Below are 27,541 nucleotides of genomic sequence, written 5' to 3'. Positions count from 1 at the left end.
CCCAAGAACTCACTGGCTAGACACCATCAAGGAAGATACTGAACTGAGTGTAGCAAAACTGAAAGAAGTCGCAATAGCTCAGAAGACATGGAAAGCATAGATCCACAGAGTGACCGAGAATCGTTCTCGACTGAACAGATGACGATGATGTAAAAATTGTTTTATGTAGCATTGTGTATTGTCGATATGTCTTTTGTGTAGCTGCGTGCTGTGCAGTTTTCAATAATTTCCTCCAGGATACTAAACGTATTTTGATTCTCACTCTGTCTTTAGTCTCCCAGGAATATGCCTGTGCAAAGAGACACTCTATATACACCACGTGGGATGGAAATAGATAGTGTGAAGAAGCGAATGTGAGCTTTGAGAACATGAGTCATTCATTTAAAGACATATTTCTTACCCTATTGACTCTGGAAAGCAGGTCTTATGGCATATCCCTAAACTGTGCACTGCAAGCTGAAAGTTACTTGATAGCCTACCTTTAGATCTTGGCTTCATGTTTATCAGCTTATTCTGCAGTGCAATATGCCAATGCCTATAAGGTGTGCAAGACTGCCTGTATGTTGCAGATGTGTTTATCTGTAATACTGTTCAAAATGTCTAGTAATTATTACAATCAAGTTAAAAGATTTTCTCCTTTGGAGTAATTACAACACTTAAAACATAAACCAGGCCACAGGCTTTACGTGCAGTTGTTTCATTCGTGTTAGTGATCAGCATATGTTGCCATAAACTAAATGAATCTGCCAATCAAAGGTTTGCCATCAAACACTGGTCTTGACAGTCTAATTAGTGGGTTCTGCTTCACCTAGGAATATACACCCCTCTTTCTGAAAATCTGAAGGTTTCTGCTGCATTTAACAACATACCAGCACCACAGTATGTCAAATGAAAAACAGACGCTGATTTCACATGACAAATGAGATATCGTGACCTCATATCATGACTTCATAAGTAGGGACTTATCCATGCCAAGAAAGTGGGGATAGCGTATGTGTTTAGCTAAACTGGGAGTTCAGGGCTGATTTGGCCCCTACCAACTGTTGAAACCAAATCAACACCCTTGCCACTTATCCATCATCTCTTCTCACTCCCGCAGCTCTTGATAGACTCTCTCGAAAATGCACAATCATGGAGAGCATAAGTCAAGCAGATAATGACAAGTCAATCATTAAGTGGCAAACTGAAAATACAATAAGAACATTTCAGCCAGCAGGGACTGCAGACATGCTGATTCAAAGTCACGTGTCCCAAGTTATCACAAGCTCTGCATTTTGGCTCTGATTACCTGGTAAAGACCACTGAAACATGGTAGAATGCAGAAGACACATTTCTCTTCCATCTGGAAATTGAACCTTGAGAGCAACAAAGAAATGAAAGAAAAAACAGAATTCTTCCCAAAAACAGACACGTGAAAGTGTTTGAAATGTTCCCGAAGGAAACTCACACCACACAACTACTATAGAGTATTAAGGGAGTTCCTAATCTTTGTTTGTCAGCTCTGGCACACGCAGAATCCATGCAGTATTCATAGCTGCTACTTTTTCATCGCTCAGTGGAACTTTATCAACATGCTGTGCGGTGGCTGGTCAGATTGTGCAAGAGCAAGGGTGGCGTCTGACATGATTTGTGTGTTTGTGTTGCCTAACCAGATTAGCAGGGATGCCGTTATGTGTGAAATGCCTTAAGGTACAGTTTATCCCAACATATACATTTGGCAGAAACAATCTGTAGTTTGTGGAACGGATTTAAACACCTAAGGGGATAGGTTTGGGAAATATTAGGCTATATTGAGACTGTTTTGCATTCTTACGCAAAACTACAACAAAAAATAAATCCATGGTAATTAAGCATTAACAATATATCTGTGTATTTTAGACCACATCCAAAGTAGAAATCCATTACCGTCGGATCTGTCGAAATGCGTGACACAGCAACGAGGGAGTGCACAGCATACATATGTCACAAGACAACGTTTGATGGAAAAAAATAAAGAGGATATTATTCAATACCGAAAGAGTGTATTCCACACTATCTTTATTCTGTGCTAACTTGCCTAATGGATATGTTAACTTCCTGATAATCGTATCTTTCTTCTCACATGATTGTCAGTTCGGGTTTATTTTACTAATTTTTACCGATTAAACCCTCGATTACACGACAGATTCAAAACAATATGAGCAACACAAAATTATGGACCGCGGAATATATCTGGACAAGGGGGGTCATAATGAGGCGGGCAGAAAGTCATGTCCACTCGTCCGTTTAATTTTGAAAACCTCTGATACAATCTTCTGTCTCTATTTTTTCTCAGTTCTCCAAGCCTGCTCATCTCAACATACTTCATTGCTTCGCGATGCATCTTGAGATTTAATTCGCTAATACTGCCGATGACGTAATATTAAATGTAGTCTAAAAATACTGGCGATTGGTAAATATTAAATACTCAATCAGTAACCCATCTCGTTACCCTCGCCTAAAATCACATTTTGTTTTTCAAAACACGGATATACCTCAGACTTTTATTAACATACCTTGATTGCTTTGTATTAAATTATTTGTATGCGTGTTTTTTCTAATGATTCTTCATCACTTTATTTTTAATAATGTTCCAAACTGGTCAGCCCCCCCCACCCCAGTTCCGCGGTCCATGGACAAAACAATAACTTTGTATTTATCTCTCTCTATTTTCATGTGACACTGTCATTTACCGTCCGCATGGCTCGCTACTGCCCTCTTGCGAACACCAGCATTTTTCTCCATCAGTGTCGCTCACGCCTTTAAATCCATGGCACGTGGGCATCTGGCCCAGGGATTGTTTCAATGTATTTTCATAAAGCAAATGAAAAACCTTTAAATATACTAATTCAATTTTATAGGGTCCCATACTCGAAAGAAGTAGGCCTACTGGGAGTTAAATCGCCCATTTTTATTCCTTCTCATTTGTTTTTACAATAAAATCGTTTGTTTTACAAGAACTGACTTTCACTAGCCTACATGAACATGGACTAGATAGATAGGCCAACACTCTTACTGGAGGAAATGCTTGTTCATAATTTATAAAACAGTAATTATGAGGGATTGCTTTACCTGCATAAGACATACAGTGTATGACCATTCTCTATTGATAATATTCAAGGTTGCTAACTTTGGTCAGCTGGCTCTTTTAGTGAGATTTGCAACTTAAGACAAGTCTGCAAACATATGCACATACATTTACATGTTTGTAACAGTTTTATTACCTTGCAAATACTCAGTAGAGTCTGCAAGGTACCCCAACACTTTTGGTGTAGGTTTATAATGGAATAGTATACATCTGCCATAAGATTTATTCCGTGAGCATGAAAGTCTGAAAGAGTGAGTCTACAGTAGCACCAGATGTGTGAGAGCTGGCAACCCTGAATATTCATTTTGGGGGGTGCTGGGATGGGGGCACAATTTCTTCTTAAACTGGAGCAAAGCTATATACAGGTTTATGATACATGATACCTCGAGTGGACTCTGGGTTATTTCTAAACAGACGCAATGACAGGGTTTAGTTTGTATTCACCGGACGGGGAATTTATTTTGGGAACTGTCCCCCACCTCCACACACACTCTCAAAGTTAGCATAATAACTCAGAAATGATTTCGAGGATCTTTTACAAATTTTGCAGACACACCGTGTGGATGAAGATCTGGAACTCGCCAAATTTTGAGACAGTTGCACCAAGATTGAAGGAGTACCGCATAGTGATAGTACAGAAAATGGCAGTTTCAGGCTGGTGATCTCAATAACTCAATAACTTAAAATTCTTTAATGGATCTTTTGAAAACTTTGCAGACATATTGTATGAATGGAGATCTGGACCTGATCAAATTTTGAGACAAATTGCATGAAAATCAAAGCAACACTGTTTAGTGGCAGCAAAAGAAAGGGTGACCTCAGAAGACATTTGACCCTGTGAACATAACTCCAAAAGTATTTGATGGTCTTATGAGTTATCGTATTACCACTTCACAAAAAACATTACACGGATACACCTGAGTTCATTTTGAAGCAAATCCTCCCAAAACTGAAGCAGCAGTGGTAGGTGGCAGCAAAGGGCAGAAAGGGCAGTTGTAGAACACAGTAGACCTTATACTACAAGTCTTCCATGGATCTTTTTCACCGTTTGCACAGTTCAGTGAAAACGTGGGGCGTGAGAAGAATTTCTGCATTTGCAAAAAAAAAGTTCAATATTTTTTTTTTGTTGAAGTCCAGTGAAATATATCGGTGGCAGTCCATGGTAAACTTGGTGAAATTTGTGGGGAGAGTGTGTAGGTTAGGTTTGGGCAGCGTTACCGCAATATTTTCAGGTAGTACAGTATTATCATTTGGCAAATTTTACTCCCTCCTACCATCAAGATGCTTCTGAAATATAGATACCATATACCTCAAGGATAACATATGAACAGTATGACGGTATGAAATAAAATAGATACCTCCCAAGCCTGGTGTAGGTTAGGGGTGTGGGTGGAGTAGGGGATTAGATGGGATAGGGTCTGGTGGGCCGTCTGTGGAATACATTGTCGTTCTGACGGCATCTCATTTGATACACAGTTGCTTTCTGCAGGCTCAGAGAAAACAGGCAATGGCTTGTTCCGGTTTAAATTTGTGTTAAACTTTTAACTGCAGCTAAGCTGTTAGTCCTGGTAACACCAGAGGTAAGTGAGACAATGACATTTTTGTTTGATAACTGATGATTAAATACAAGACATTTAGTTTTAATCTGAATATTAAAAACATTTATTTGTTATATTCGAGGACATCAACAATACGTAGTATATGTTATATACATTTATATAATGTATTGGCCTAATGTATGAATGGAAAAATCAAAGGTGTTGTATTTCAAATTGATTACATGATATTTTGGAATAATAAATATTATCTGTAAATTAGGTATTTTATCACTGGTAGCTGGGTTGGCAATCAGCAGTTCCTTATATATCCAATATAAAAATTCTCAGTTGAAGAATACACCGCATGATTGTAGTCCAAGTCTATGTTGATTCACTCCAAACTGACCAAACATCTTGTATGGCTCTCACTCGATATAACGGCAATGACACTCGGAGGTAGCTTTTGTATGTAGTATTACCTATGTCCACCAGATGGCCGTTTTCCATTGTGCAAGAGAACAAATAAGCCAAGAATCCGTTATATGATGCATCACTGTATGTCACGCACTGAACAGATATGAGTTGACTTTTTTGGTACATAGACGTTTACTTCCCGAAAATTGACTACTTTAAAGTGATATCGGCACATTAAACTGAGGCGTAGCTGAGATTTTAGTTTTGCTCTTGTGATTAATTGCCTCCCCTTGTCAGTGCCCTCCGCAGTGCGTGTGTGTTTCCCTCAGACAATGAATCCGTCCTGTGTGAGACAAACACAGCGCCGATCTAACCGCAGATGGCCCGCTTGAAGCCCCACCCCGGGCTCTTTGTCTGCGGCCGCTCCGTCTGGCGGCGAGGAGGTGGCATTTCGGAGGAGCTGAGGGGTCACCGAGTTCTCCGCCGGGAGAAGCGCAGCCCCCACCCCGTCTCTCTTTGCTAGATAACTTTAAAACAATGCATCTAGTTCGAGTAAAAGCAGTTTCCCAAATCGTTTCATAGTGTGTGATTATCGTCAGGTTTCAGCATAATCTATGCGTCTACTGCAGAGAAACTAATGGAGACAAAATTCCAAAAAATGGCGCACACCGTATGCCACACATAACAGGAATACCAAAGAAATGTACTAAACGAATGTCAGCTGTTGATATTATGTGTGGCCTTATTGAGCGCAGCTAATAATGGGAAGGTAAAGGGCCTTTGAGTAGTGATGAAGGTGGAAAGGGAGCGGAGTCAGAGAGGAGGAGGAAGGCAAGGGGGGAAGAAGCTGCGTGAGGATGGATGCGCAACGCAGCACAGACAATGACTGCGGGGAGGTGGGAGGTACCAAGGTAGAAATATATATATATATCAATTACGAAATTAAAGGAGGTTACCCTAATACCCGGGTCTTTCCGTTTTTTTAAGCAACTAATCGTCATATACACAGAATGCTAAAATATATGACGTGCTTGGATCTACGTGACTTTCTAGTTTAGTCGCACGTTTATTAGCCCAAATCACTGAAATATACATAAATCGTTGGTTACAGTGTATGTGTAATACTTTGGTTTTTTCTTTAACACATACGCCGTTTCACATGCAACTATTCCAATTCGTTACATTTTATAGTCTTCATTGCGTGTAAATGAACTGGTGAAGCATGTAAAGGGTAAAACTGATATAGCAGTAATTCCGCAGACATCGGGCAATGTAACTACTTTGATTGCCTCTTTTTCCTTTCATATATCATCGCAAGTGTGCACGACCTCATCACCGCTACGGGCAGCTGATAAATCCCTTCGCATCCTCATAGGGAAGTAGCTCCCAGCCGGGGAAAGCTTCTAATTTTACTCCCTGCACTCAACTTCTAATTTCCCACGAATGTTTGCCATACTGGTATTCAATTACTGTTCAAACGCTTCAGTCCGTTATGGAGCCCTACCCACGATGCATGTTAAATGTCTGTTCGGGAAACAAGTACATGGAATTTGCCACAGATTAATATAGAAGCACAACTGTAGACAAAATACCCATGTTTAAAATAAATGCAACTACTACGGATCCCATAAAGATAAATGAAGCCGTATGGATTCTGCTATGAGGGACTACTTTTTTGACATCGAAGTTAGTTGAGGCAATCAGGCGGTGGGGGCGGATTTAATGTATGAAAGTGGGAGTGTTGAGGCTACCCGGCACACATACATAGACACAAACTATACAACCGATTTCATTGTATGAGTATGGGAGGTGTGTGTGAGAAATTTAGTTTGTAACTGTATGTACTTCATGTTTTAAAATTGAATGGTAGCTCGCTTTGTGTTCTCGTGAAACAAGTACGATTACTGGTATAGCCAAGTTTTAAATAAAATAGCCAGCTTGCTTGCTAGGGAGCTACTAACTAGCTAGCTGGCTACAACGCAAATTGTAATAAAGAGAATTGGACTTACGGGTAAAACAAAAGAATATAAACTTTACAGGTTGCCACTGGACGAAGACATAAAGCAGAGGCATCGTTAAGGAAAGGTGATTTTTTTTCTATTTATTAATTAACTATTTATCCATCTGGCAGTTTATTTATATATTTATTTAACTGCCGGGCCGGTCCAGACCCACGTTGGCTCGTTTGATCCTTCTAAATAATTTTGTTGTGTTTTATGGAATTTCACAGAATAATACATAAGGACGAAAAAGGGAAATAAAAGTGTTAATTGCAAGAAGCGAAACGTAGAGTAGATGAGAGCAAGGTAGAATTTGGGTTGAAGGGGGCGCCCGGACTTGATTGAGGCAGCACAAGTGTTGGGATGCGAACAGGATCCCTTTTAACGGCATGTCGCCCCCCCCCCCCCGCATGGATCGGCGAATAAAGTCGGATCGCAGCCGATAGGAGAGAGCGGGGGGCTGCGTGTGACACAACTTTTACGAACAAATTAATATTGAGCGTAAACAAATAAAACGGAGTTAAAATAAGTGATCTCGTAACAATGTATAGACCGCTACCCACGTATCTTTATCGGGGTTCGTGTGTTTATATATAAATTTAAAAAATGTAAGACAGTTTGGCTGTTAAAGGTGTGGATAAGCACTCATTTATAGGATGGATTTCAGTGTCTGGAGTAGAATGAATTAGATCAGTAGTTAAAGCCATCAGACGGTAACGTCCAAACGATGTTATGACGTTGGAACAAGAGCCAGTCAAAGCACGAGGTTACAGTGTATAATTTTGCTCAAGATCATGGATTTGTCGTCGGACACGCATTTGAGTCGTGTTTCAGCTAATGATCAGTGAATCTATTCTGAAGGGGAGCCAGTACTAGGAAAAGTTGGCTTGTGCACGTATCCCACGTGTTGTTGGCTAACACCACCTTTCTGTGTCTTCTGGTCCGGGCCACTGAAGCGAATGTTTAAAACCTTTTACGTTTACCGATAACCTGCAAATACACATGCGCATAACCACTGTCTCCCACGAGGGTGCCCTGGGGAAATGTGTAATTTGTACACTAGGGATTTGCTTTCCGTCTCAAAAAGGCAAATATCACACACAAAGGTATTAAAAGTATCTGATGCAGATGAGTGAATGAAATGTGAAACACGGCTGCATTGTGCAACGCGTGATGTTATGTCGGTTATAAGTGATTGGTTTGTAGTAAATATTGCTACAGTACAGTGTTTGTTAGGCAGCTGTAGTCTTGATAGGCACAGTGTTTTCGTCATGGGCTTTCGCCTTTACATACTTTAAGTATGATCAGACAGTGTAGTACAAACTTTGAGTCACTATTGTTTCAGGAGCCCTACAAATTTAGCAGAAAGAATGTGCAGCGCCGATAGTTGTGGACGTGTGTATGAATCACATACAGGATGTCTAATGTAATGATGTCTGTCTTTGTGTTGGTGTCAGGAAGCCATGCCGTCAGTAATGGAGAAGACTGGGTCAGGTGTTCTGTCCCGAAGCAGGGCTAAGAATGTTACCAATGGCAACAGCCAGCATTCTGAGGAGGAGAGCAGTGACGAGGAGCACGCACACGGTTTGGTTCCATACCTTATATCTTCACATGGGGCTGCAAGCACGGCTTGCTTTTCATCACTGTCCCACCAGTCAGCTGTTGCCTTTTTGCCTGATACTACCAAACATCTACAGTCATTTCAGTATTTATTTATACTACTTTTACTGTGCCATTCTTATTTTTGGCACAACACAGGTACTGTAGGCTTTGCATGCTTTTGTTGTTTTTATGCATATGACATCATACAAAATGTTTGATTGGTGCTCATCTGACTGTAAAATTACACAATAGTTGCATCATCTACTTTGTGTTTACTATACATGTTTTACACCTCACTACACCACACTTACTGTTTGTATCTATACCTCATAGCATTTCATTCTGTAGGTTTAACTGTCATGTAGAATCTTGAGTCGGCAGAAAGTTTCCATTGTATCAAATGACAATGTGAAAATGCCTGAAGAGTCAAGCAGACTTTCTGGCTAGATTCATAGTGGAGGTGGTGTTCAGGATCTGAGGGAAGTTAATCATGCTTCTCAACTTTCTGCACATGTGTAATTCTATACAGCAATACGAATTGATACATTGCCACACTAAAGTACCAAATTTGTACCACAGATTTGCTGAATTGTTTCTATTAAGCTGATGTCTTTGTTTGTGCACTCACAATTATGTAGGACTCATCTATCATTTTTCTATCATTCTTCTCCACTTTGTTCATTATAAGCATTTCTCTCCCTGTTTTTTTTAACCCATTTGTGGTTTTCTCTGACTTTTTCTGGCTGTAGACACAGTGCTCATTGCCCACTGATTCTGTCTCCACAGACAGCATGATTCGAGTTGGAGGGGACTATCAAGCTCAGATTCCAGAATTCAAACCTGGTAACGATCTCTTTGAGTGGAGCGCAGGGGGGTGGGTTAGTGCAACAAAGTGTAATGGTGAAACAGATACAGGTTAGTGCCGTCTTTGAGATGGTTTGTGACACAGTGTTACGTTTATTTGTTTTAAGGTAGCATAACTGTGCTTTCATTTGATGATGGAATGTAAAAAGGAGGGATCTGTGTTCACAGACAGTCCTGCTCGCTTCAGTGAAAAGGATCAGAGGAGCATGCTGGTCTGGTCGCCCAGCACTATGGTATCTGATGCAAAGTGTAAGAACTGTCCCACCTCACTACAAGGACTTCTTATGAGAAAGACTTAAACATCAGTTAGCATGCTGTGCAATGACACTCAAAATCATGTTTTTTTCCCTCAGTGGATGAATATATTCTGATGGCGAAGGAGAGACATGGATACAACATGGAACAGGTACGTTTTCCTGATAATCTACCTTCTGCTGAAGTGATGCTACATGTTGCACCCTAGATGTCCCTAGATAGAGTCATGTGCAGGTCGCAGTAAATGACTGTGTCCACATGTTTGGGGGGGGTCCCTGAGCCAACTGCATTGTTGATTGTTATGAATGGCTAAAGGTCTTCGAAGGATTAGAACTAGGTGTTCATGTGCCCAGTGAGTTATGGGCGGACATGCAAGGTGCTCATGTGTTATCCTTGAGAACCAAAAATCACAGCAGTAAAGCGATGAGGGATGAGGGGGTGCCTTTTAAAAGACCTGTTTCATAAAAATGTCTGCACTGATGTATTGCTCATCATATAAACCAGACATGATCTATTGGCAGATCTTAAGCTGTCATTTCACTATTATGCCGAGCCAAAATAATACGGGACCAGGCTGGAAAGTGGGCTGGAAAAGCCTGATTTGTTGTTCTTTTTCCACTGCAAGCATTAGAACCAGCATCATCTGAACTGGACTGTACCGATAAACTTACTGTTGGTCGTATGGCTTGAATACAACAGTTCAGGGTATTGGGCATATAGATTGTGCCGTTCATGTTTACAATATATACAGTATATACTACCACATGCATTGATCCACATTGATGGAAAAAGCAATAGCTTGCTCATCCATCTGTCTTGCAGCTGCTTACAGGGTAGTGTGTTCATGCTAATGCTAAATATCAAATGGTGGCCAAAGTTGGTGAAGCCGCTGCAGGAATGAGACTCGCCTTTTATCGTTATAATAAATGTCCTTCTCCTTGAGCTCAGGCCTTGGGAATGCTGCTTTGGCACAAGCATGATGTGGAGAAGTCCCTGGCTGACCTGGCCAACTTCACGCCCTTCCCAGAGGAGTGGACAGTGGAGGACAAGGTGCTGTTCGAGCAGGCCTTCAGCTTCCACGGCAAGAGCTTCCACCGAATCCAGCAGATGGTGAGGAGCAGAGCGATGAATGAATCTGGATCCCACTCCCTAAAATGTGATCTACAACCAAAGTCTAGCTTCCATAAATAATATTAATACATTAGATCAGTGTTTCCCATCCCGGTCCTTGGGGACCCACAGACGGTCCACACTTTTGCTCCCTCCCGGCTCCCTGCCAAACAGTCTAAAATATTACTGCCTTTGGTGATTTAAAGCAGGGCTTAATATCTGGGCTGGCAGGATCACACTGTCTTTGTCACTGGATTCCAGCTGCCGGACAAGCTGATCACAAGCTTAGTGAAGTACTATTACTCTTGGAAGAAAACACGGACCCGCACCAGTGTGATGGACAGACAGGCCCGGAGACTGGTGAGCAAGAGGGAGAAGGACGACAGGTGAGCCAGCGGGACACTGGCCGCCGGAGCAGAGGTGGGGGCACATTTAGCAAAAATGGGAGGTACATTCGCCCAGTTGTGTTGTCTTTCAGTAATGATGAGATGGAAGGAGGAGATGCTGGGAGTGACAGTGACTTTGAAGTGGACACTAAAAAAGAGGTACTGTTTTGTTTCACATTAGTTGTGCTCTGTGCTTGTACACTAACTGACATATAAAGCTTTTGAAAAGCTTTTTCATCACCTGCTGCTCATGACTTCAGAAATGCTGATTTCGGGGGGGGGGGCGTGTTGTGGGTATTTCTTTGTCCAGGTTCCGAAGCAGAGTACCAGCAGTGGAGGGGGAGGGGAAAAGGGGAGTTCTGGAAGGTGTGGTCCAGTTAGAAAGGAGAACCAGGGGTCACAGTACCGACATCATCCTCTCCGGGCTCGTCGACGCCCCCCAAAGGGAATGCACCTGATCCAGCAGGACATCTCATCCTTGTCTGCATCCCCTGAGACAGGGACCGTGTCCCTCAGGCAGCTGGACATGCAGCTGGTGTCTTTAAAGAGACAGGTAGTGTCGTCGTCCTGTGGACGCGGGGGGGGGGGGGTCATAGCCAGGCTGAAAGTTGACCCTGGCTGTGGTGGACAGAGAAGCCACACACAAAAGTTGCTTATTTTGTATGATTCTTTATTTCACCAGCTTCTGTCATTCTGTCTGCCTGCCTCTTTCTGATGTATATCGTGGACAAAGGATTAACTTTATTGACATGCAACCCCCCCACTGGTTCTCAGGTGCAGAGCATCAAGCAGGTTAACAGCAGCCTCAAGCAAGAACTGGAAGGAGGAATCGACGCCATGCGGCCATCCGAGGTACCCGGCACTCCCCAGAAGCAGAGTGAAAAGGGGTGCGTTACTATAGAGTAGCTGAGGCAGACCAGGCACCATCTTACAGGCTTCCTCTGTCTGCAGCCAACCCCCAAGATAAACTCCCGCTGGGCCACGGAGGAGCAGCTGCTGGCTGTGCAGGGTAAGGCTCTCTGCCTACAGATGTGGGGGAGGCGTAGCGGGGTGGCAAATGAACAAGACTGAGGTGGCGGAATGAGCTCTGCCAGCGGAGGACGCAGACAGTGTGATTCTGCCCGTCCACAGCTATCAGGCGTTATGGCAAAGACCTGGCAGCCATCGCCGAGGTCATCGGGAACAAGACGGCGTCCCAGGTGAGCTCCTTCTTCGCCAGCTACCGGCGTCGTTTCAATCTGGACGAGGTGCTGCGGGAGTGGCAGGCGGAGCAGGAGGTGCAGGCCGGGACCACCGAGGAGGCCAAGGGAGCGGCAGTGGCAGGAGGAGGGGTGTCGGGGAGCACTGAGGATGAGGAGGTGAGGCGGGCAGGAGGAAGAATGGGATTATTTTTAGTAGCTTTCTGGGCTGTTTTGGGCCGTGTGGCCAAATATTTAGTGTTGGTTTAGTTTTTTTATGTGAAAGATTAAAAGCTGTGAAAGATGTTTAGTGGATGCCTTGTTCCAGTGCAGCACGCTGACACTGGCTGATAGGATAACGAGTGATGCGCCTCCTGTTCTCCTCTCAGGTGCAGATCAGTGGCGCTCTCCTTCCTTCTCCTCCATCCCTGGGCAGCAGTACCAACACTAACTCACACTCCAACCAAACTCCACCTCCTCTATCTCAACCACCCCCGTTGCTGCGCCCCGGGCCTCCACCAGCCACTCCTAGCTTACTCCGCCAGCCCCCACCCCTGCAGACTCGCCCCCTGCAAACCCGCACCCCTCACAACCACCCCCCTCCACCCCTCATTCGGCCTGCCATCAATTCCACCCTCCACCGAAATGCTAACATCAGTTCATCTCCCTCCATGATTACCCAGATACCACCCTCCTTGGTGGGACTAAAAGTAGAACCGTCACACTCTCACTGACGGGGAGGGGGGGGAAGGGGGAGGTTTACACAGGGCCATTATAGAGATGGGCATTTTGAGTGACAGAAGACCATCACACACATTGGTCTTATGGTAACTAGTGCGTACTCATCCCTCTACCTCTTCCCCCACATGGACAACACAGCCATCCAGGATCTGCACCACATAATTCCTTCCAAACCGCTGCCCCCCCAATGAAGACAAACTATAGCTGCAGGCCCGGCTAGGAGTTCTGTTACTGCTCCCTGGGGCAAATGGAACACACCCACTTTTTTTTTTTTTTTTTTTACCCCCAAGGCGGCCATATGTTCACACAGGTTCCGTTAACTGTCCTGTTGCTGTGAAAATAACCAAAAACCTTAAAACAAAAATATACACTGGATTGTAAAAGGCAGGATTGGCCTCAGCTTGTTGCCATGGCAACATCAGGACCCTTCCGCGGGCAGGTTTCCTGAGACGGAGGAGCACTGTGAATGTTGGGATGTTAATCAAAGTGAAAGGAAAGGAGGATCAGTTTCATCTAGATAAACATTAAGTAGCTCTGTGCTGTTCCCAGTACACTGGGGGGAAAGGCATTAGAAACATTCTCTACCTTTTTAGATAGTGTAGGAATAAAGAAAAGCACTACTCTAATACTTGATCCAAACACTGACACACTAAACTTGCAATCATGCACAAACACTTCTGCTGTCAAACACTGATGTGAGGAATCGCAGTAAGCATACAGCATTAGTTACCTTTTTACATTTTTGTGAAGGTGTGTATGTGAATTGTATACATGTTAGACTGGAATTGCTTGTGACTTTTTTATATATAGAATAAAGGTAAATTTGCATTGTTGTGGTTGGAAAGTAATGCACACTGAAGGACCTGGTAAAATGTAAACTTCTGACAGAGGTCTCGGTTACCGATACCGACATGCTGCCAGTGATCCCATCTACAAGCAGAGTTCATGTTCTCCATTCTGTTTGTGACACATGGAGAATTACATCCTATTCCCCTAACTGCAAACCTAAATCACAATGCTATGTAAATACTTAATTACCTGGATCAGTTGTGCTGCTGGTAGTCTGACTGGGGGTGGGGGAACTGTGGCTTAAAATCCACTGCTGGAGAGAGAGAAATGGTACTGATTAATGAACTGGCTGCTTGCCCAGGCCCCTCCGTTTAATCTGATAGGTCATTTTGTTCAATTAATCTTTAGCAAACATGCCGAACACCAGTTTCGTTTTAATGCCATTTGTTTATTACTATCATTGAATTATTTTCCTCACAAAAAAACAATACATTGTCCCACCCTGGCCACACCAATTGTGCAGTTTGTGACACAAAAAAATGTAAATTACAGCAATGGAAAAAAATGTGACAAAATCAACCCTGAAAAAAGATAGGATTCCCAGCACCTTGAACAAAATCATCTGGAAAGAAAAAGTTTTATTAAAAACAAAATCTCAGGAAAAAAATATACAGATGTGCACAGGTGTTCTCCGAAGCAGTTCACATTTGCATTTAAGACCGTCCACCCTTTTCTGCCTCTGCACCTTCTTTTTAACATTGCCTTCCTGTATTGTTGGAGCCCCGAACCCAGACGGTACTGGAGAGGCTGCTGATGAGGGGGTGCCACAGTCCCATTGCACAGCAGTGGGGAGACACTACACAATTCGCACCAAGTGCACGATACACACATCCGTATTCATCAGCTGTAATTTTGATCATGGGTAAGGATAAAACTCTACAGCGGCCAACTGGGAGAGCTTCAGAGTGGCTGGAAACGCACAGATCGTGCCCCCGCTTCGCTACGCACCTCCGTCTCACACGCTATCTTTTTTTATGGCCCAGTGACACGGCAATCACGCCTCAAACTCCGTCACCCTTGGAAATTGATACCAAAGGATGAGGAATCTGCAAACAGGAGCTGAATTTGAATGAACTGGAAAAGGTGGTTCCAAACAGGACCCGAAATGGTCACACGCTCCGAGCAGAGGGAAGTGGAACTGCAGAAAGCCTCGGTGCCTGACTGTGGTGAGCCGGCTGATCCACACACAGCAGGGGCTCCTTTCTGCAATAACCATTAATGACGCAAATCGGCACAGTACATCTCACACTCAGTCTAAGCAGGCATGTATGAAGCTTGTACGTTCACACTCAAACTGGCTAAACCCCTCCTGCTATTGAAATTAATGCAGCACTGGATACGATGGAGAAGAGCTAACAGTATACATAGGATGGGATTTTGCAGATTTTTTTTACATTTTTTTTTTTTTTTACAAGACAATTACTTACAGTACTGCGGTGCAAAAGGGAACAAGGACCAAAAGGTGCTCATCCACAGGCATAACTACGATAGGAGACGCCCATCCTTCCCACACCGCAGTCCAGACCTGGACACCAGCTTCTGCAGTGACTCAGCACTGACTCCGAAGTCACTCGCAGACAAATTTCACAACTCATAACAAATCCAGTAGGTAGAGCACAAGGCATTACAATCAATGGGGAACTGACAGTTTAGTCCTTTGGTAATTCAATTACTTCAGTCACCACTCATCTATCAATCATGTCTTGTGTACTGGTGACGGCACAGGAGGACACGGCCTGCTGGGATGGAGGGGGGGGGGGGTTACATCCACCACACACACACACACAACCTGACCCACTGTCCTGTTTAACACAGCTACTCTCACGTCAGGATCTATACCTGATACCGCCAAACTTAAATAAACCAGTGTAGCTCCTTTACTGTGCTAAAAATATCTTTATAAAGAACAAAAACACCAAAAAAGGAATAATACACTAAACCAAGACGAAAATGAGCAGTAGTCAATTAAGATAATTAACTTTAAAGAACGCCCCCCCACCCCCCCACCCAAAAATTACATACAGAATTACTGTGAGAAAGATGTTTGAGGCAAACGGCCATTTGGTTGTAAATACAGAAACAGCAGGATCACCCCCATGCATCATAGTAAATCCTCCAGTCAAAACGACAGTGATAGTAATAAAATAATGCAACAATATTTGTGATAAGGTATGAAACTGCCACAACCCTAGTCTTTTTACCCCTGTGCCGCAGGGGGGCGGAGTTATGGTTGGACAGTTTCTCTCTTGGACTTTCTCCATTTTTCCTCTTCGTCAGTCAGGCGGGTGGGGGGTGTTTTGAGAGGGAAAACAATGGTTCAAGTCACATTCTCAAATGCACAAATTAAAATGACACAAACTAAATAATTTCCTTTTCAGTGATATATAGATTTGTAGATATTTATATATTTATAGATAGAATTTATACTTTCTTCCGGGTGGCTTGGAGGGAGGCATGATGGAGTCTCGTGTTCCGTTTACATTCTCTATACAACGACGAGATACAATTGAACAAACACAAAACAAAAGATCATTCAGCTTGCTTATAGTAATTATTTTTTCTTCAGAAAAGTAACAACAGATTCATTCCAGTGCAGAACTTGAAACCAAGCAGCAACTCAGTTACAAGTACAATCCATCCATTTTTACATAATTGGCCCTTGTTCAGTTCATCTCATAATTGACCCCTGCAGTAGAAATGTAACTGGCTGAAGAAAAGGAGTGAAGTGGATGGAACTCTAGTGTTAAGACAGCAGGTGTGGACAGGTTTGCCCACGGGAGGGCTGCCCTCAGGGTACCACACGGTTGTGCTGTACACTCAGGAAGCCAGGGAGTTTGTTGCTTTACTGTTGCTTCTGCTTGGAGATGGGTCACCATTTTGCACTGAACTGAAACAAACTGGTTTGAGGCCAAGAGACTCACAGTACATCTGACGTTCCAGGTACCGCCAACCATTCCCTTGCCCCTGTCCTCTACAAAGAGGTATGAGACTTTAAAAAAAAAAAAAAAACAAACAGCAGGCCAAAAAAAAAATGGTCATACATTTTCATGAATTTGGAGATAAAAAATACATTTAAAAAAAAAAAAACACGATCTAAGGACGGAGGTTAACTGGGAGGGAGGAGGAGTCAAATGACTTAACACTTGAAAAATCTAAGCCCCCAACATGTAGCCTCTATGACAATCACAGCCCTGCAAGTCCGATGATCTGCTCCTGGTGCGCAGTCTACATGTGTCCCTTAGAGGCCAAAGCCATTTCTAGGCCTTAGTTTTCTTCTCCTGGGTCGTCTCCATCTCAAATAGAACCTCGATTCCGCGACGTTGTCGTCGTCAAACTTGACACATCTCTGGTTATGTTGCGCCCATGAGAACGATTACAGTTTCAGCTCGTTGGCAACCTTGGAGGCGATGTTCTTGAACGCGATGGAGGTGCCGGAGATGCGCTTGAAGCGCACGCCATTGAGCGAGAGGCGCGGCAGCTTGCAGACCTCCATCTCCCACTGCACAAAGTCATCCCGCGACGGGTCGCCTGACAGGCACAGCAGCATGAAGCGCTCCCGCAGCTCGTACTCGCAGTTGTTGGAGTCCAGCACCTTGCGAATCTCCTTCATCATCTCGCCGGGCTCCATAGAAGATGTGGTCTTCATGCTCCAGGTGAATCTCAGTGACCGGGGTTTGGAGTCCCTAGAGGGTGGTGTGCCACTGGGGACCGGCGAGGAGGACAGTGAGTCCTTGTTCTCGTCTCCCATGGAGCCCACAGTGCCACCTGGGACCTTCTCACTCTTGTCTCCTGTGGTGCTCAGCATTGGCCTGAAGAGGTGAGCACAGAGGGTAGAGATCAAACACAAGCGAGAAAGATCACGAGGGCAAACACAAAGAAAATACATAAAAGATGGCAAATAAGTGGCATACAAAAAGGAGAGAGGAGCATAATTAGCATCAGCAGAATGAACGATTTAAGAGAAGTGGTGGGTGGAGAGAGCTGATTGAATGGGGACAGTATGGGAGGTGTATGAATGTAAGGACTAAGATGTAGAGGTTTCTGCTCCAGATGAAACTGCGTACCCTCTGAAAATGCAGACACAGTAACTGCTGCAGAATACTGCAGATGAGCAGATCATCAAAACAGGATCCAAAAACTACAAAGGGCATCAGTTTGGCTTAACCAGCCAAACACTTCTCCAAAAAAAAAAAAACACATTCTCTAGAAAATCCCTTCAAGATTACATTTCACAACTGAAGCAAAAACATGGTCAGCCTCTGCTGAGGGAGCACAAGATCTCCTCCTTTAGATGCTTCCTTAGGATGCTTGCTTGAGCGCAAATCGAAAAGAAAACAAATTTACAGTCTGCGTCCGCACTGCAGACCCAGACATCTGGCAGAGAGAATTAAGCTGAGACGGCCTTGTGCAAAGGCCTTGACGGCTCAGCTACGGCACAGGAGAGCGATGGTCATGCGAGGTGTGGTTAGAGCATGCAGGAGCCACAGGGAACAGTGTTAAGCATGCTGCAGCAGGGCTCACTGCTCAGACTGATTCTGCAGAGCTTTATTTACGCTTGTGGATAGCAGGCAAGCAAATAATTAGGATGCTGAGGGTGCAATGCTGGCAAGCGTAAAGGGACACTACAGCCTCCATTCTAGATGGATCCCAAACAGATGATGGTTACCAACATGACTTTTTTTCCTCTAAATACTCCCAAAAAAATTTTTTTTCCTCCAATTGAAATCCTATTCAAAACAAAGCCCTCTCATCAATAATACTCTGATGATTTACTAGGGCATTCTACAGTTTGCTCTACATCTGTGATCTGGGTCAGACTGCTCATCAGCCCTCGCAGGTGGCCAGGCCCCAGGCCCCAGGCCCCAGGCCCCAGGCCCCAGGCGTCAAACAGCTGGATTCCCCTCCCTCTCACAGCAGTGCGGCAGTGTCTACAGTCACCCAAAGGCGGAACCAAGCGGCTAGTGCTCTGTCCCGTGTGTGACGTCGCACAATGAAAACTGACAGCACACACGTGCATCTGAGGCCGTGTGCTCTAGTGTCCCCCCCTCGCACGTCAACATGGGTGCTGTGTGTTGAGGTGGAGACCTGTGGCAAATAACTGGCCATGGCAGATAGGGAAGAAAAAAAAACTGGGGGAAAAATGCACGACTAAAGATATAAACATCATGAACAGCAAACTGAAAAAGATGCTATTTTCTACTGACTTACACACACCACTAATATTTTTGTAAAAGAACAAGCTTGTGTAGTTCAATAACAAAACTATGTTCCTGCCAAGGAGCTAAACATATGTTTTATAGAGCCTACTTACAGAATGTAAAAAATGGTTCTATAACACACATCTTAAGTCATTAATTACACTATTAACTTTTTAATATTAAAACTATTGGCCAGTGCTCAGTTACTTTAGAGTATCATTTTAGATTGTTTTGTTGGAAGAACTTCAAGCAGTACAATGCAATAATTATCAAGTAAAGATACTGATAAAGGTGACCCGAATCACCATAAATCCATACCTTTTTTAAGTTGCTGCAATATAGATCAAAGACCCACAACACCAAAAGCAAAAGGAAGCGACAAACGGGAAGGCAAACTACATCCATATGAACCTTACAACTCAGCAGGTTTACAAATATAGTAAAAAAGGACAATACCGTGTTAAAAAATACATCGTCTTTGTCATCTTGAGTTAATAAAAAAAAAAACTTACAAAAGCAATATATCAACCAATCAAATGATTCACACAATAGAATTCTATTGTTTTTTTTTTTTTGCATTTGTTTAACAGTGATGATCACACATTGGTTGATTAATAGGCCAATCAACTTTCAGCCTAATCAAGGCATCCAACTGAGGACTACATGGTAGCTGATTAAATCACGTGGCATGGCTCACCTGCTGCCCTCATCATGACCCTCTCCCTCATACGGGCTCCTCGGAGAAAAGGGGCACAAGTTTAGTCTCATCAGATCTGTTTTTTTGGACACTTGAGTTATTGATTCACTTCCACCACCAACCCCGATGCACCAGCGCTCCGCTACCCCGGCCCATGCAGTTCCACATCTACACTGTTCACATTACTAATGAGATCATCCCACTGTAAAGGCAGGCCTTCAATACCGTTATCAGGCGGTGTCTGTAATCTGTTTAGCCATCCTGACCCACATGAAAGGCCTCCAGAACCAGGCCCCCACCCACCCGCCCACCCAGAGTCTAATTAAAGTGAGGCAGACATTGTGTCAATGGAAATATACAGAGAACTCACTCACTGATAAGTGACACATGTAGAACTGGAACAAAGGGCCAGACGTAGCCAAGGCCAAACCATCACCATAAGCTGGACACACACACCGGGGCAGACTAAAGCTGCCCTCAATGCCCACGCCGTATACCCTGATTTTACATGTTAAAAAAGCTTGATACCTCCCACAAGTTCACACGCTTTTTGAACAACTCTGGGAAGCGAATGGTGCACAGCATGTGCAGAGGTGAGAGAGACCTGGGCTGATGGGGGGCGTGACAATTCCTGACACAGCACATCGAGCAAACCTCCAAATGATCTTCAGAGGCAACTTGATGAGAATGACATCCAGATCCAGCTGAAATGTACGTGTGTGCACATCTATTCTTACATCTACCTGCTGAAACCTGAATTCTCCCCTGCTCCACAAGAATTAAAAAAATCCAAGCAGAATTACAACATTGGGAAAGATTCGGTCATGGATGAGACGGTATTGAATGACACTATCATGAATTATAGTTGAATGAAAGATCTTTTTGATGGATTATTTCAGCCTAATGACTGAAATTTAAGTTATGTGACCACCAGAGGGTGCACATTTCTCAGGACATACAAATCCTTCCCCAGCCTCGATGAACCCTACAGTGCCCTCTAGTGCGTAAGGAAAAAAGAGCGCACTTAAATGAACTACTGCTGACGGACCTATTAGAGAGAACATATTAAAACCAATACCATCAGTCTTGAATAATAATAATAATAATAATAATAATAATAAAGTTAAAGATAAAAGATGTAGTGAGCTAGAAATTAAATTAAAATGAAAATCACCCAAGATTAATTTCAAAAGGAATCTACAGGTATGGAGGTGGATGTGATTGCGAAAGAGGCAGGTTCTGGGTGGTGAATTCGACATGTGGGCTAAGGCAAAAATAATAACATTTATCACACCCCGACAGAGAAGCGTGACCAGACTGCAGTCTGCTGGCAAGTCCTTTATTTAGCATGTTGGCGTGCAGCTTGGGTGACAGGCAGGACTGAGAACACAGCTGTGTGGCAACCCCCACCCGCCCAAACCACCTCCCACTCCAAGACGGATTGCTAATCGCACAGGATGGGGCAGCCACCTGCCCAGCCCAAGTCACGACGTCCATGTACCTGTTCAGACTGCATTCATTCACCAGTAACTGGTGCACACCAGTCCATTGGGGTATAAGGGTTTAGTCCAGCAGGCCCTCCCACCAGAGAATGTTAGTTCATGAAAATGGTGTAAGTCCCAGTGCAGGCCAGAGTATTAGGGCCCCTTCGGTCGGTCTCCACCTCCTGACCACTTAGAAGACCAGGGCTGCTCCACACCAACCATCTGCTCACTGACCACTAACTGTCCTGCAGTCACCTCACCACAGACCTGCATCTGCAAACATCTGCCGTTTACATTTTATTAAAAAAGATTCAGAATACCACACTCCTAGTGTGACATGCAACAACAGGATGGCCGTAAAAATTAAGCCAGGAGCTGCTCCGTCACACCGCCTGAGAGAGAGTGGCCATCTGTAACGGAGAGGACCACCACCTTGGTTAGCATGCATCCTTTCTTACTGAAGGTACTGGAGCTGAGCAGCTGGATGAGCAGAGGTGGTGAAGGACACATTCCTGTTTACATGCACTGTGAGAGGCGCATGGCCACACAGAGGTGACCTGCAGGGTCCACGGCCACCGACAGATGGAGCGAGAAGAAAGGAGGATGGGCGTTATGGAGAGAAGGCTGCCAGGGGGTGAGTCAGGCGAGATGGCGACGGACGGACAGACGGACGGGGGCGTTAGTACCGGCCAAACAAGTCACACCGACGGCAAAACACAATGATCATAATATACATAATAATAATGAAATACGACCATAAATACAAAGGATCAAAAAAAAAAAAAAAAGGTTCAAGACAAGGGAGGCAAAAATGGAAACACCAGATATAGAAATTAAAGCTGAAGGGGATCGTGGTCGTGGTCGTTGCCTACCTTCTGGGGAATCTGAACGAGAGATTTCTACAAAAAAAAAAAGGGGGGGAGAAAGAAAGAAGAATGTATGTACACAAACGTGCACACAAACAACGCAGCAAGTATATATGTATTTATGCAGAAGTTCATCTTAGGGGGAATATACTCTTAGGTACTTCTCTCGCGCTCTCTGGCCCAACTTGCTATATGTGATGCCCTGCAGAACACAGGAAGTATACATGGTAATACAGGAATGTACAGTAACCAGCTGGAATGCGGTGTTTAAAACCACAACTGTGTCGGGCTGCTGAGGGGGCCCAGCACTGAAGGGGGCACACAAGCTCACGATATTCCCATCTGTGTGCGGGCGAAAGGTAGCCGAACGACGGATGGCGCTTGCAGGGAAATGGATCATGTGTTGTGTTAATGTCCTCACATCCTTGGAAATAGATGACACACAGGATCTTCTGTACACATACATTTAGCCATATGAACTGTTGTGTGTTTCGACAGCCCCTGACCATGAGGTCATTCCTCTACCCAGCCTGTAACACAGGAGGTCACAAGCCTCCCAGTAAAAATGCTTCTGAAGGGATCGATGGGTTTTCTATTCCATGACTGACCAGCAGCATCAGATCTGCACTTTAATAACCCAGTTTCCCGAAGTCCATGAAAAAAAACACACTGTAAACCCAGTCTGTACTTTGCCTTGGGTTTAAAGCACATTTAAGTATTTATTTAATGACATTTCTATACTACGGACTATCCAATACTAGTTTCACTTGGGAAACTGGGGCCACATCTGGTTTTGGAGATGCCGTGTACCACAGAGGCAGAGCAGAGGTCATACTGGGCATGAAATAAAAGCCAAGAAGAGGCTAGTTTTAGGAACACGACCATAGCTACCCTAAGATGAGCCGATGAAAAACACCTGGCAAAGTGGCACTTTTGATGGAATGGTGTTCTCATACACCATGAAAACAGCCCCGAAACGGACCACTTATGGCCGTCCTCACACTCTGTTGTGTCTACAGGCCCCACAAGCAGCACGAGCAACAATATGCCACTGTGTCCCCATCCACCGCTGATGTATTTTTGGTCCTAGGGAAAGTGATAGCTCAGAGGTAACCATGGTAACTGTCACCACGGAGGCGTCTTCAAAGTGGAGGTTTTTAGTGAAGATTTTTTTTTGTCCCCCCCCACCACTACCACCAGGATTCCAACTTTAATAGCATGTATCAGAGCTCAGAGCTGCGACCATGATGAAACAGAGTGGTAACACAGCTGTCACAACAGCAGCATCGGTTCTCCTTGTGTACGAGTACAGAAACTTCCAACCCACGGAGAACCAGAGCCTCTATAGAAGCTCCTCTCCAACGTCCAGTGGCCCATTTTAAAATATACCCTGCAGGCCCATCCTCAGGCTGTTCTGGTTCTAAGGACATTCCTCATTAGCTGTTCTGAACCTCAGCACAGGAAATTATCATAATACACCTAGTAGAGGGGACACAAATATTCCTTGAAGAGGAGAGTTTCATCTCCCTGAGGGACCTGCCGGAGCTCTATAAACCTGTAGAATTATGGCCACTGTCATCAGCAGTGCCCAGCATGGAGCTCCCGTGATTAAATACTGAGAGCCTTAAACCCAACACGACACAGGGCCTCCCTGCAGATTTTAACATGTGTTTTAATTAGCAGAAGAGAGCAGTATTTTAATCAAAAGTACGCAAAGCGAGCCACTGGGTATTACAGGATCCTCATCTCTCTCCCCTGCTCCACAGCAAGAGAAAAAGCATCTCCACATGTATTCATAGCCCCCGTTTGTGTGAACCCAGGCCCCAGCGATGTGGAGAAGCTCTGCTGTCTAGAGGGACAATTTCCTCAAACCCAAAGTGTGTGGCAATGTCCCAAGAAAATAATAAAGAGCTTTAAAAACTTCCCGCTCCCCATCACTTGCAGAGTGCTGGCAGTTTGGAGTTAAGGATGGTTAATTACGACGAGCCGTTAATGTGAAGTCCCCAGACATATAGGAGGGTTGTTTTAGTGTGTGTGCGTGACTGCAGGTTATCGCACAGAAATAAATCCATGGGAAGCAGCGTCTCACCTGTCACTCTGGACTGTGAAGGACACGTTGCTAAATTAGCGATTAACAACCTGATGCAGCCCAGAGAAAATTCAGCCAGCACTGGTCTTGCCCAAGACAGCTGCGAGTTAGTTGTGTGTGACAGTGTTTTTATTTATTTAAAAAAAATATTTATATAAATGCTGGCTTATTTCTGTTTTGGCACTTCAGAAATGAATAAAAACTTTCAGACCTGAAGGTTTTCACAGCTCTTGTCCGTCTTTGACAAAAAGGTTTTAATTTACCACCAATTACCTGTTACCGATTTTTTTAAACTTTGATGCAGCAGCAAGAATCTCATTTTCATTCTGACTTGGGCAGGGCTGACATGCACACAAGTAACCATGTGATGCAGAAATACAACACTTGGAGCCAGAGATGTTCATTTCTCCTCCTCAATTAAGAACCAAAGGTTTTGTGAAACTGCAATAACAGTTCTTGGAACACAAATTAGCCATGGAAGGCTACAATAATAAAAAATTTTTTAAAAATCTAGCAGCTCTCGCTGTTTGGACCCAAAACGAGCCAATGTTTTATGAAAAAGGAACAAGTCAAAGATGACTGACGAAAGCGAAGGCCGGCCTTTTCGATTTTGTTAGGAAACCATAAATCGCCAGACAGGATGGTCCCCAGCGATCAGAGCGAGTCACACCGCAGCTCCCCAAAATGAGGCTTAAGCGAGAATCACTGCCCATTTCTACATCTTTACCTTCCCGATCTTCAAACTCCAGAAGCTCATCGCCTGGCCTCCAGCACCACCCACCACCTGCTGCAGCACCCACATGGACCCTCCCCCAACATGGACCCTCCCCCAACATGGACCCTCCCCCAACATGGACAGCATGCCACACACACCTTGGTCCCACATAATGCTGTACCTCAACCCATTTCCCTTTAAGCTCTAATTCACATCCCAGCCCCAAGAGACAAACCTCAGCAAGGAGCAGTACCCAGAAGCAGAGGCCTAAGCTGCTAGACTAGTTTGAAACATGTTTCTGAAATCCAGAGACAACAGAAAACTGAAGAGGGATGAGAGGAAGGGATTAAACAGTGAGCTTCTCTAAATGCATCCCTCCTCCCGTGCCTCTTTCATTCATCGGCTCTCTATCACTATTTCCACCTCCTACCCGTCCACCACCCTTCACCCAACAAATTCCACCAACGCCGAACCATTTCCCCCCACATTCCACAAACAGGTAACCGGAGCACCATCCACCACCGTGACAGTCTTACCTGCGCACAAACTTAGAAGTGAACTTGCTGAAGATGCCTGCTGCTCCGGGACGCCGCGGCTGGCTTGTCCCGTGTGAGAGGGAGGGGGAGGCAGGGGGGCCATTGTAGGCCGAGGCCTGCTGGTCCTTCGTCGCCCTCTGCTGACCAGCGTGGAAAGTGCTTCGGCTGGCCACTCCTCTGGGGAAGTTGGTGCGGTCCGTCACGCCGGCGCTGCTGACATTTTGGGCCGAGGGAGACACCCCAGGATATCTTTGAGGAGCAGTGCTGCACATATTTTGAAGAAAAATTATGATACAGCAGACAAGCATCACCAGGAATCCCAAGAACCCACAGCACAGGTACAATATTATTGTTTGAAGAGGAACAAAAATTCAACAACTCAAAGAGGCAGATTTATAAAAAGCAAACACAGGAGCATGCTCAAGAAGGCCCTGTGCTGCATGTAGGATTGCTTGAACCCAGCTGGTCTTCATTTTACAAACACACAACAGAACCGTCAAGGCCCCACAGACCCGATATGACCAGAACATTCTATTGGCCCCTGTAATAAAATCAATATTCAACATTTCCTCTACACTGTAAGCACACTGTTTTCAACCGTAACATTTTAAATACCATTTTAAGAACATAAGTAGTTTACAAACGAGAGGAGGCTATTCGGCCCATCAAGCTCGTTTGAGGAGAACTCAAATGATAGCTCAGAGTTGTTAAAATCTTATCTAGCTCTGATTTAAAGGAATCCAAGGTTTTAGCTTACACTACACTAACAGGAAGACTATTTCTATTTTTGTTAGAAAAACAGATTAAAATGATAAATGCATAAATGACAAGAACACTGACAATGGCTAATGCTAGCAGCAGCGGCACTATGAATGGTCAGCGTACATGGGCAATGAGAGGGGCGTGACACTTCACTGGTGATATATGAAACACCCATGTTACCGATGGTTACCCAGGGCAGGCACTGTTATTAGGGGCAAGGGGCAATTAAATTCTAAGAGGATCTGATTGATGCGCGATGACCTCCTCTGAGAAGTCAACATGGCACGCATCGCTTTCTTTAGTCCCTATAAGAGTTCACCATTACAGTATGGTGACAGTAGTGACGGGACAAATGAGGTTTCAAAATTCATGGTGGTTGGAGGGATTATGCTGAACTACCAATCAATGCGGGTGCTACTGAAGGCGAAACAGTGCCGTAACTAAAGAGAGATGGATTAAATCATTAGGTGACTGACCGCACAGTCCCGCCAGCCTTATGTCTTGAAGCCTCATGTTTCGCACCACGAGGAGCAAAGCTCTGGTTGACCCTTTCACTACAGCGCTTCTTTAAAAAGGCGCACATGCATGGCACGGCAGGGCACTCCGGCCCACACCATATGACGAGTACTGAGGGATATACAAATATATATATATACACACACACTCATTTTACAGAATTACATACGCTGAGAATCTAAACCAGTGATTCTCAACCCATGGGTTGTGACCCAGTTTCGGGTTGTGGCAAGTTCAGAAAGGGTCGCGAGGCAGAGCTGGAAATGTAAGCATTTTAAGATCTGCAAGCTCCTAGGCTGATCTATGATCAGATTTCCTAGCCCCAATCCTAGAATTAACCTATATAAATGGGTCTGCAAATGCTTAGCGCAAAAGTGAACACTCAACCAATCCAAGAAGCCCAAAACTGCAGATGCTTAATTTAAAATTCACTGGTGCATCAAATCAGATTTGTGCTACAGGCATTGATTGGCGTAAACTGCAGAGTGCACTGTGTGCTTGATCATAGCGCTAATTTAAACCTATACTTGAAATACGGTCGTGACTGAGCTGGCCTGGTAAAAATTGGATCGCGGTGCAAAAAAGGTTGAGAACCACTGATCTAAACTGTATAACAATAAGACTAAAATGAAGAT

The 27,541-nt window shown here is 44.2% G+C and overlaps 2 protein-coding genes across 17 annotated transcripts in view; one reads left to right on the top strand and one right to left on the bottom strand.

Moving 5' to 3' along the window:
* The first annotated feature begins 6,734 nt into the window (after positions 1–6,734).
* On the top strand, positions 6,735–14,027 carry rcor2 (REST corepressor 2). 5 transcript variants are annotated; one of them, XM_072717419.1, is made up of 13 exons: positions 6,735–7,143; positions 8,516–8,642; positions 9,447–9,575; positions 9,693–9,773; positions 9,878–9,930; positions 10,728–10,889; positions 11,151–11,275; positions 11,368–11,434; positions 11,586–11,828; positions 12,050–12,127; positions 12,227–12,284; positions 12,407–12,633; positions 12,843–14,027. In XM_072717419.1, exons 2-13 carry the CDS (start codon positions 8,522–8,524, stop codon positions 13,185–13,187), a joined length of 1,689 nt encoding a protein of 562 aa, XP_072573520.1. In that variant the 5' UTR covers positions 6,735–7,143; positions 8,516–8,521; the 3' UTR covers positions 13,188–14,027. The 5 variants fall into 5 exon arrangements, with proteins under 5 accessions (XP_072573520.1, XP_023650478.1, XP_023650469.1 ...); XM_023794710.2 differs by lacking the exon at positions 6,735–7,143 and adding an exon at positions 7,689–8,164 and having other exon boundaries at positions 9,447–9,503; XM_023794701.2 differs by lacking the exon at positions 6,735–7,143 and adding an exon at positions 7,689–8,164.
* Positions 14,028–14,410: 383 nt separating this feature from the next.
* mark2b (MAP/microtubule affinity-regulating kinase 2b) overlaps positions 14,411–27,541 on the bottom strand; it is a 45,673-nt gene continuing 32,542 nt past the window's right edge. For 3 of the 12 annotated variants that reach the window (XM_023794593.2, XM_023794671.2, XM_023794601.2), the window contains 4 exons: positions 25,629–25,892; positions 22,295–22,321; positions 19,939–19,977; positions 14,411–17,852 (listed from right to left, as the gene is read on the bottom strand). In XM_023794593.2, the coding sequence (XP_023650361.1) occupies positions 17,417–17,852; positions 19,939–19,977; positions 22,295–22,321; positions 25,629–25,892 (766 nt within the window). In that variant the 3' untranslated portion in view covers positions 14,411–17,416. The remainder of the gene's footprint in view (positions 17,853–19,938; positions 19,978–22,294; positions 22,322–25,628; positions 25,893–27,541) is intronic. The other 9 variants (XM_023794643.2, XM_023794676.2, XM_023794651.2 and 6 more) reach the window with 7 other exon arrangements.

This window comes from Paramormyrops kingsleyae, chromosome 10, assembly GCF_048594095.1.
Source record: "Paramormyrops kingsleyae isolate MSU_618 chromosome 10, PKINGS_0.4, whole genome shotgun sequence".
NCBI lineage: Eukaryota > Metazoa > Chordata > Actinopteri > Osteoglossiformes > Mormyridae > Paramormyrops > Paramormyrops kingsleyae.
This window is presented reverse-complemented; position numbering and strand designations above follow the sequence as displayed.

Bases quoted from the DNA above. Each gene is read 5' to 3' on its own strand.
- rcor2 (XM_023794701.2), top strand. From the start codon at position 8,102: ATGTGTAATTTGTACACTAGGGATTTGCTTTCCGTCTCAAAAAGGCAA. The intron at 12,128-12,226 runs GTACCCGGCACT...CTCTGTCTGCAG, and splicing joins ACGCCATGCGGCCATCCGAG to CCAACCCCCAAGATAAACTC. The intron at 12,634-12,842 runs GTGAGGCGGGCA...TTCTCCTCTCAG, and splicing joins GGAGCACTGAGGATGAGGAG to GTGCAGATCAGTGGCGCTCT.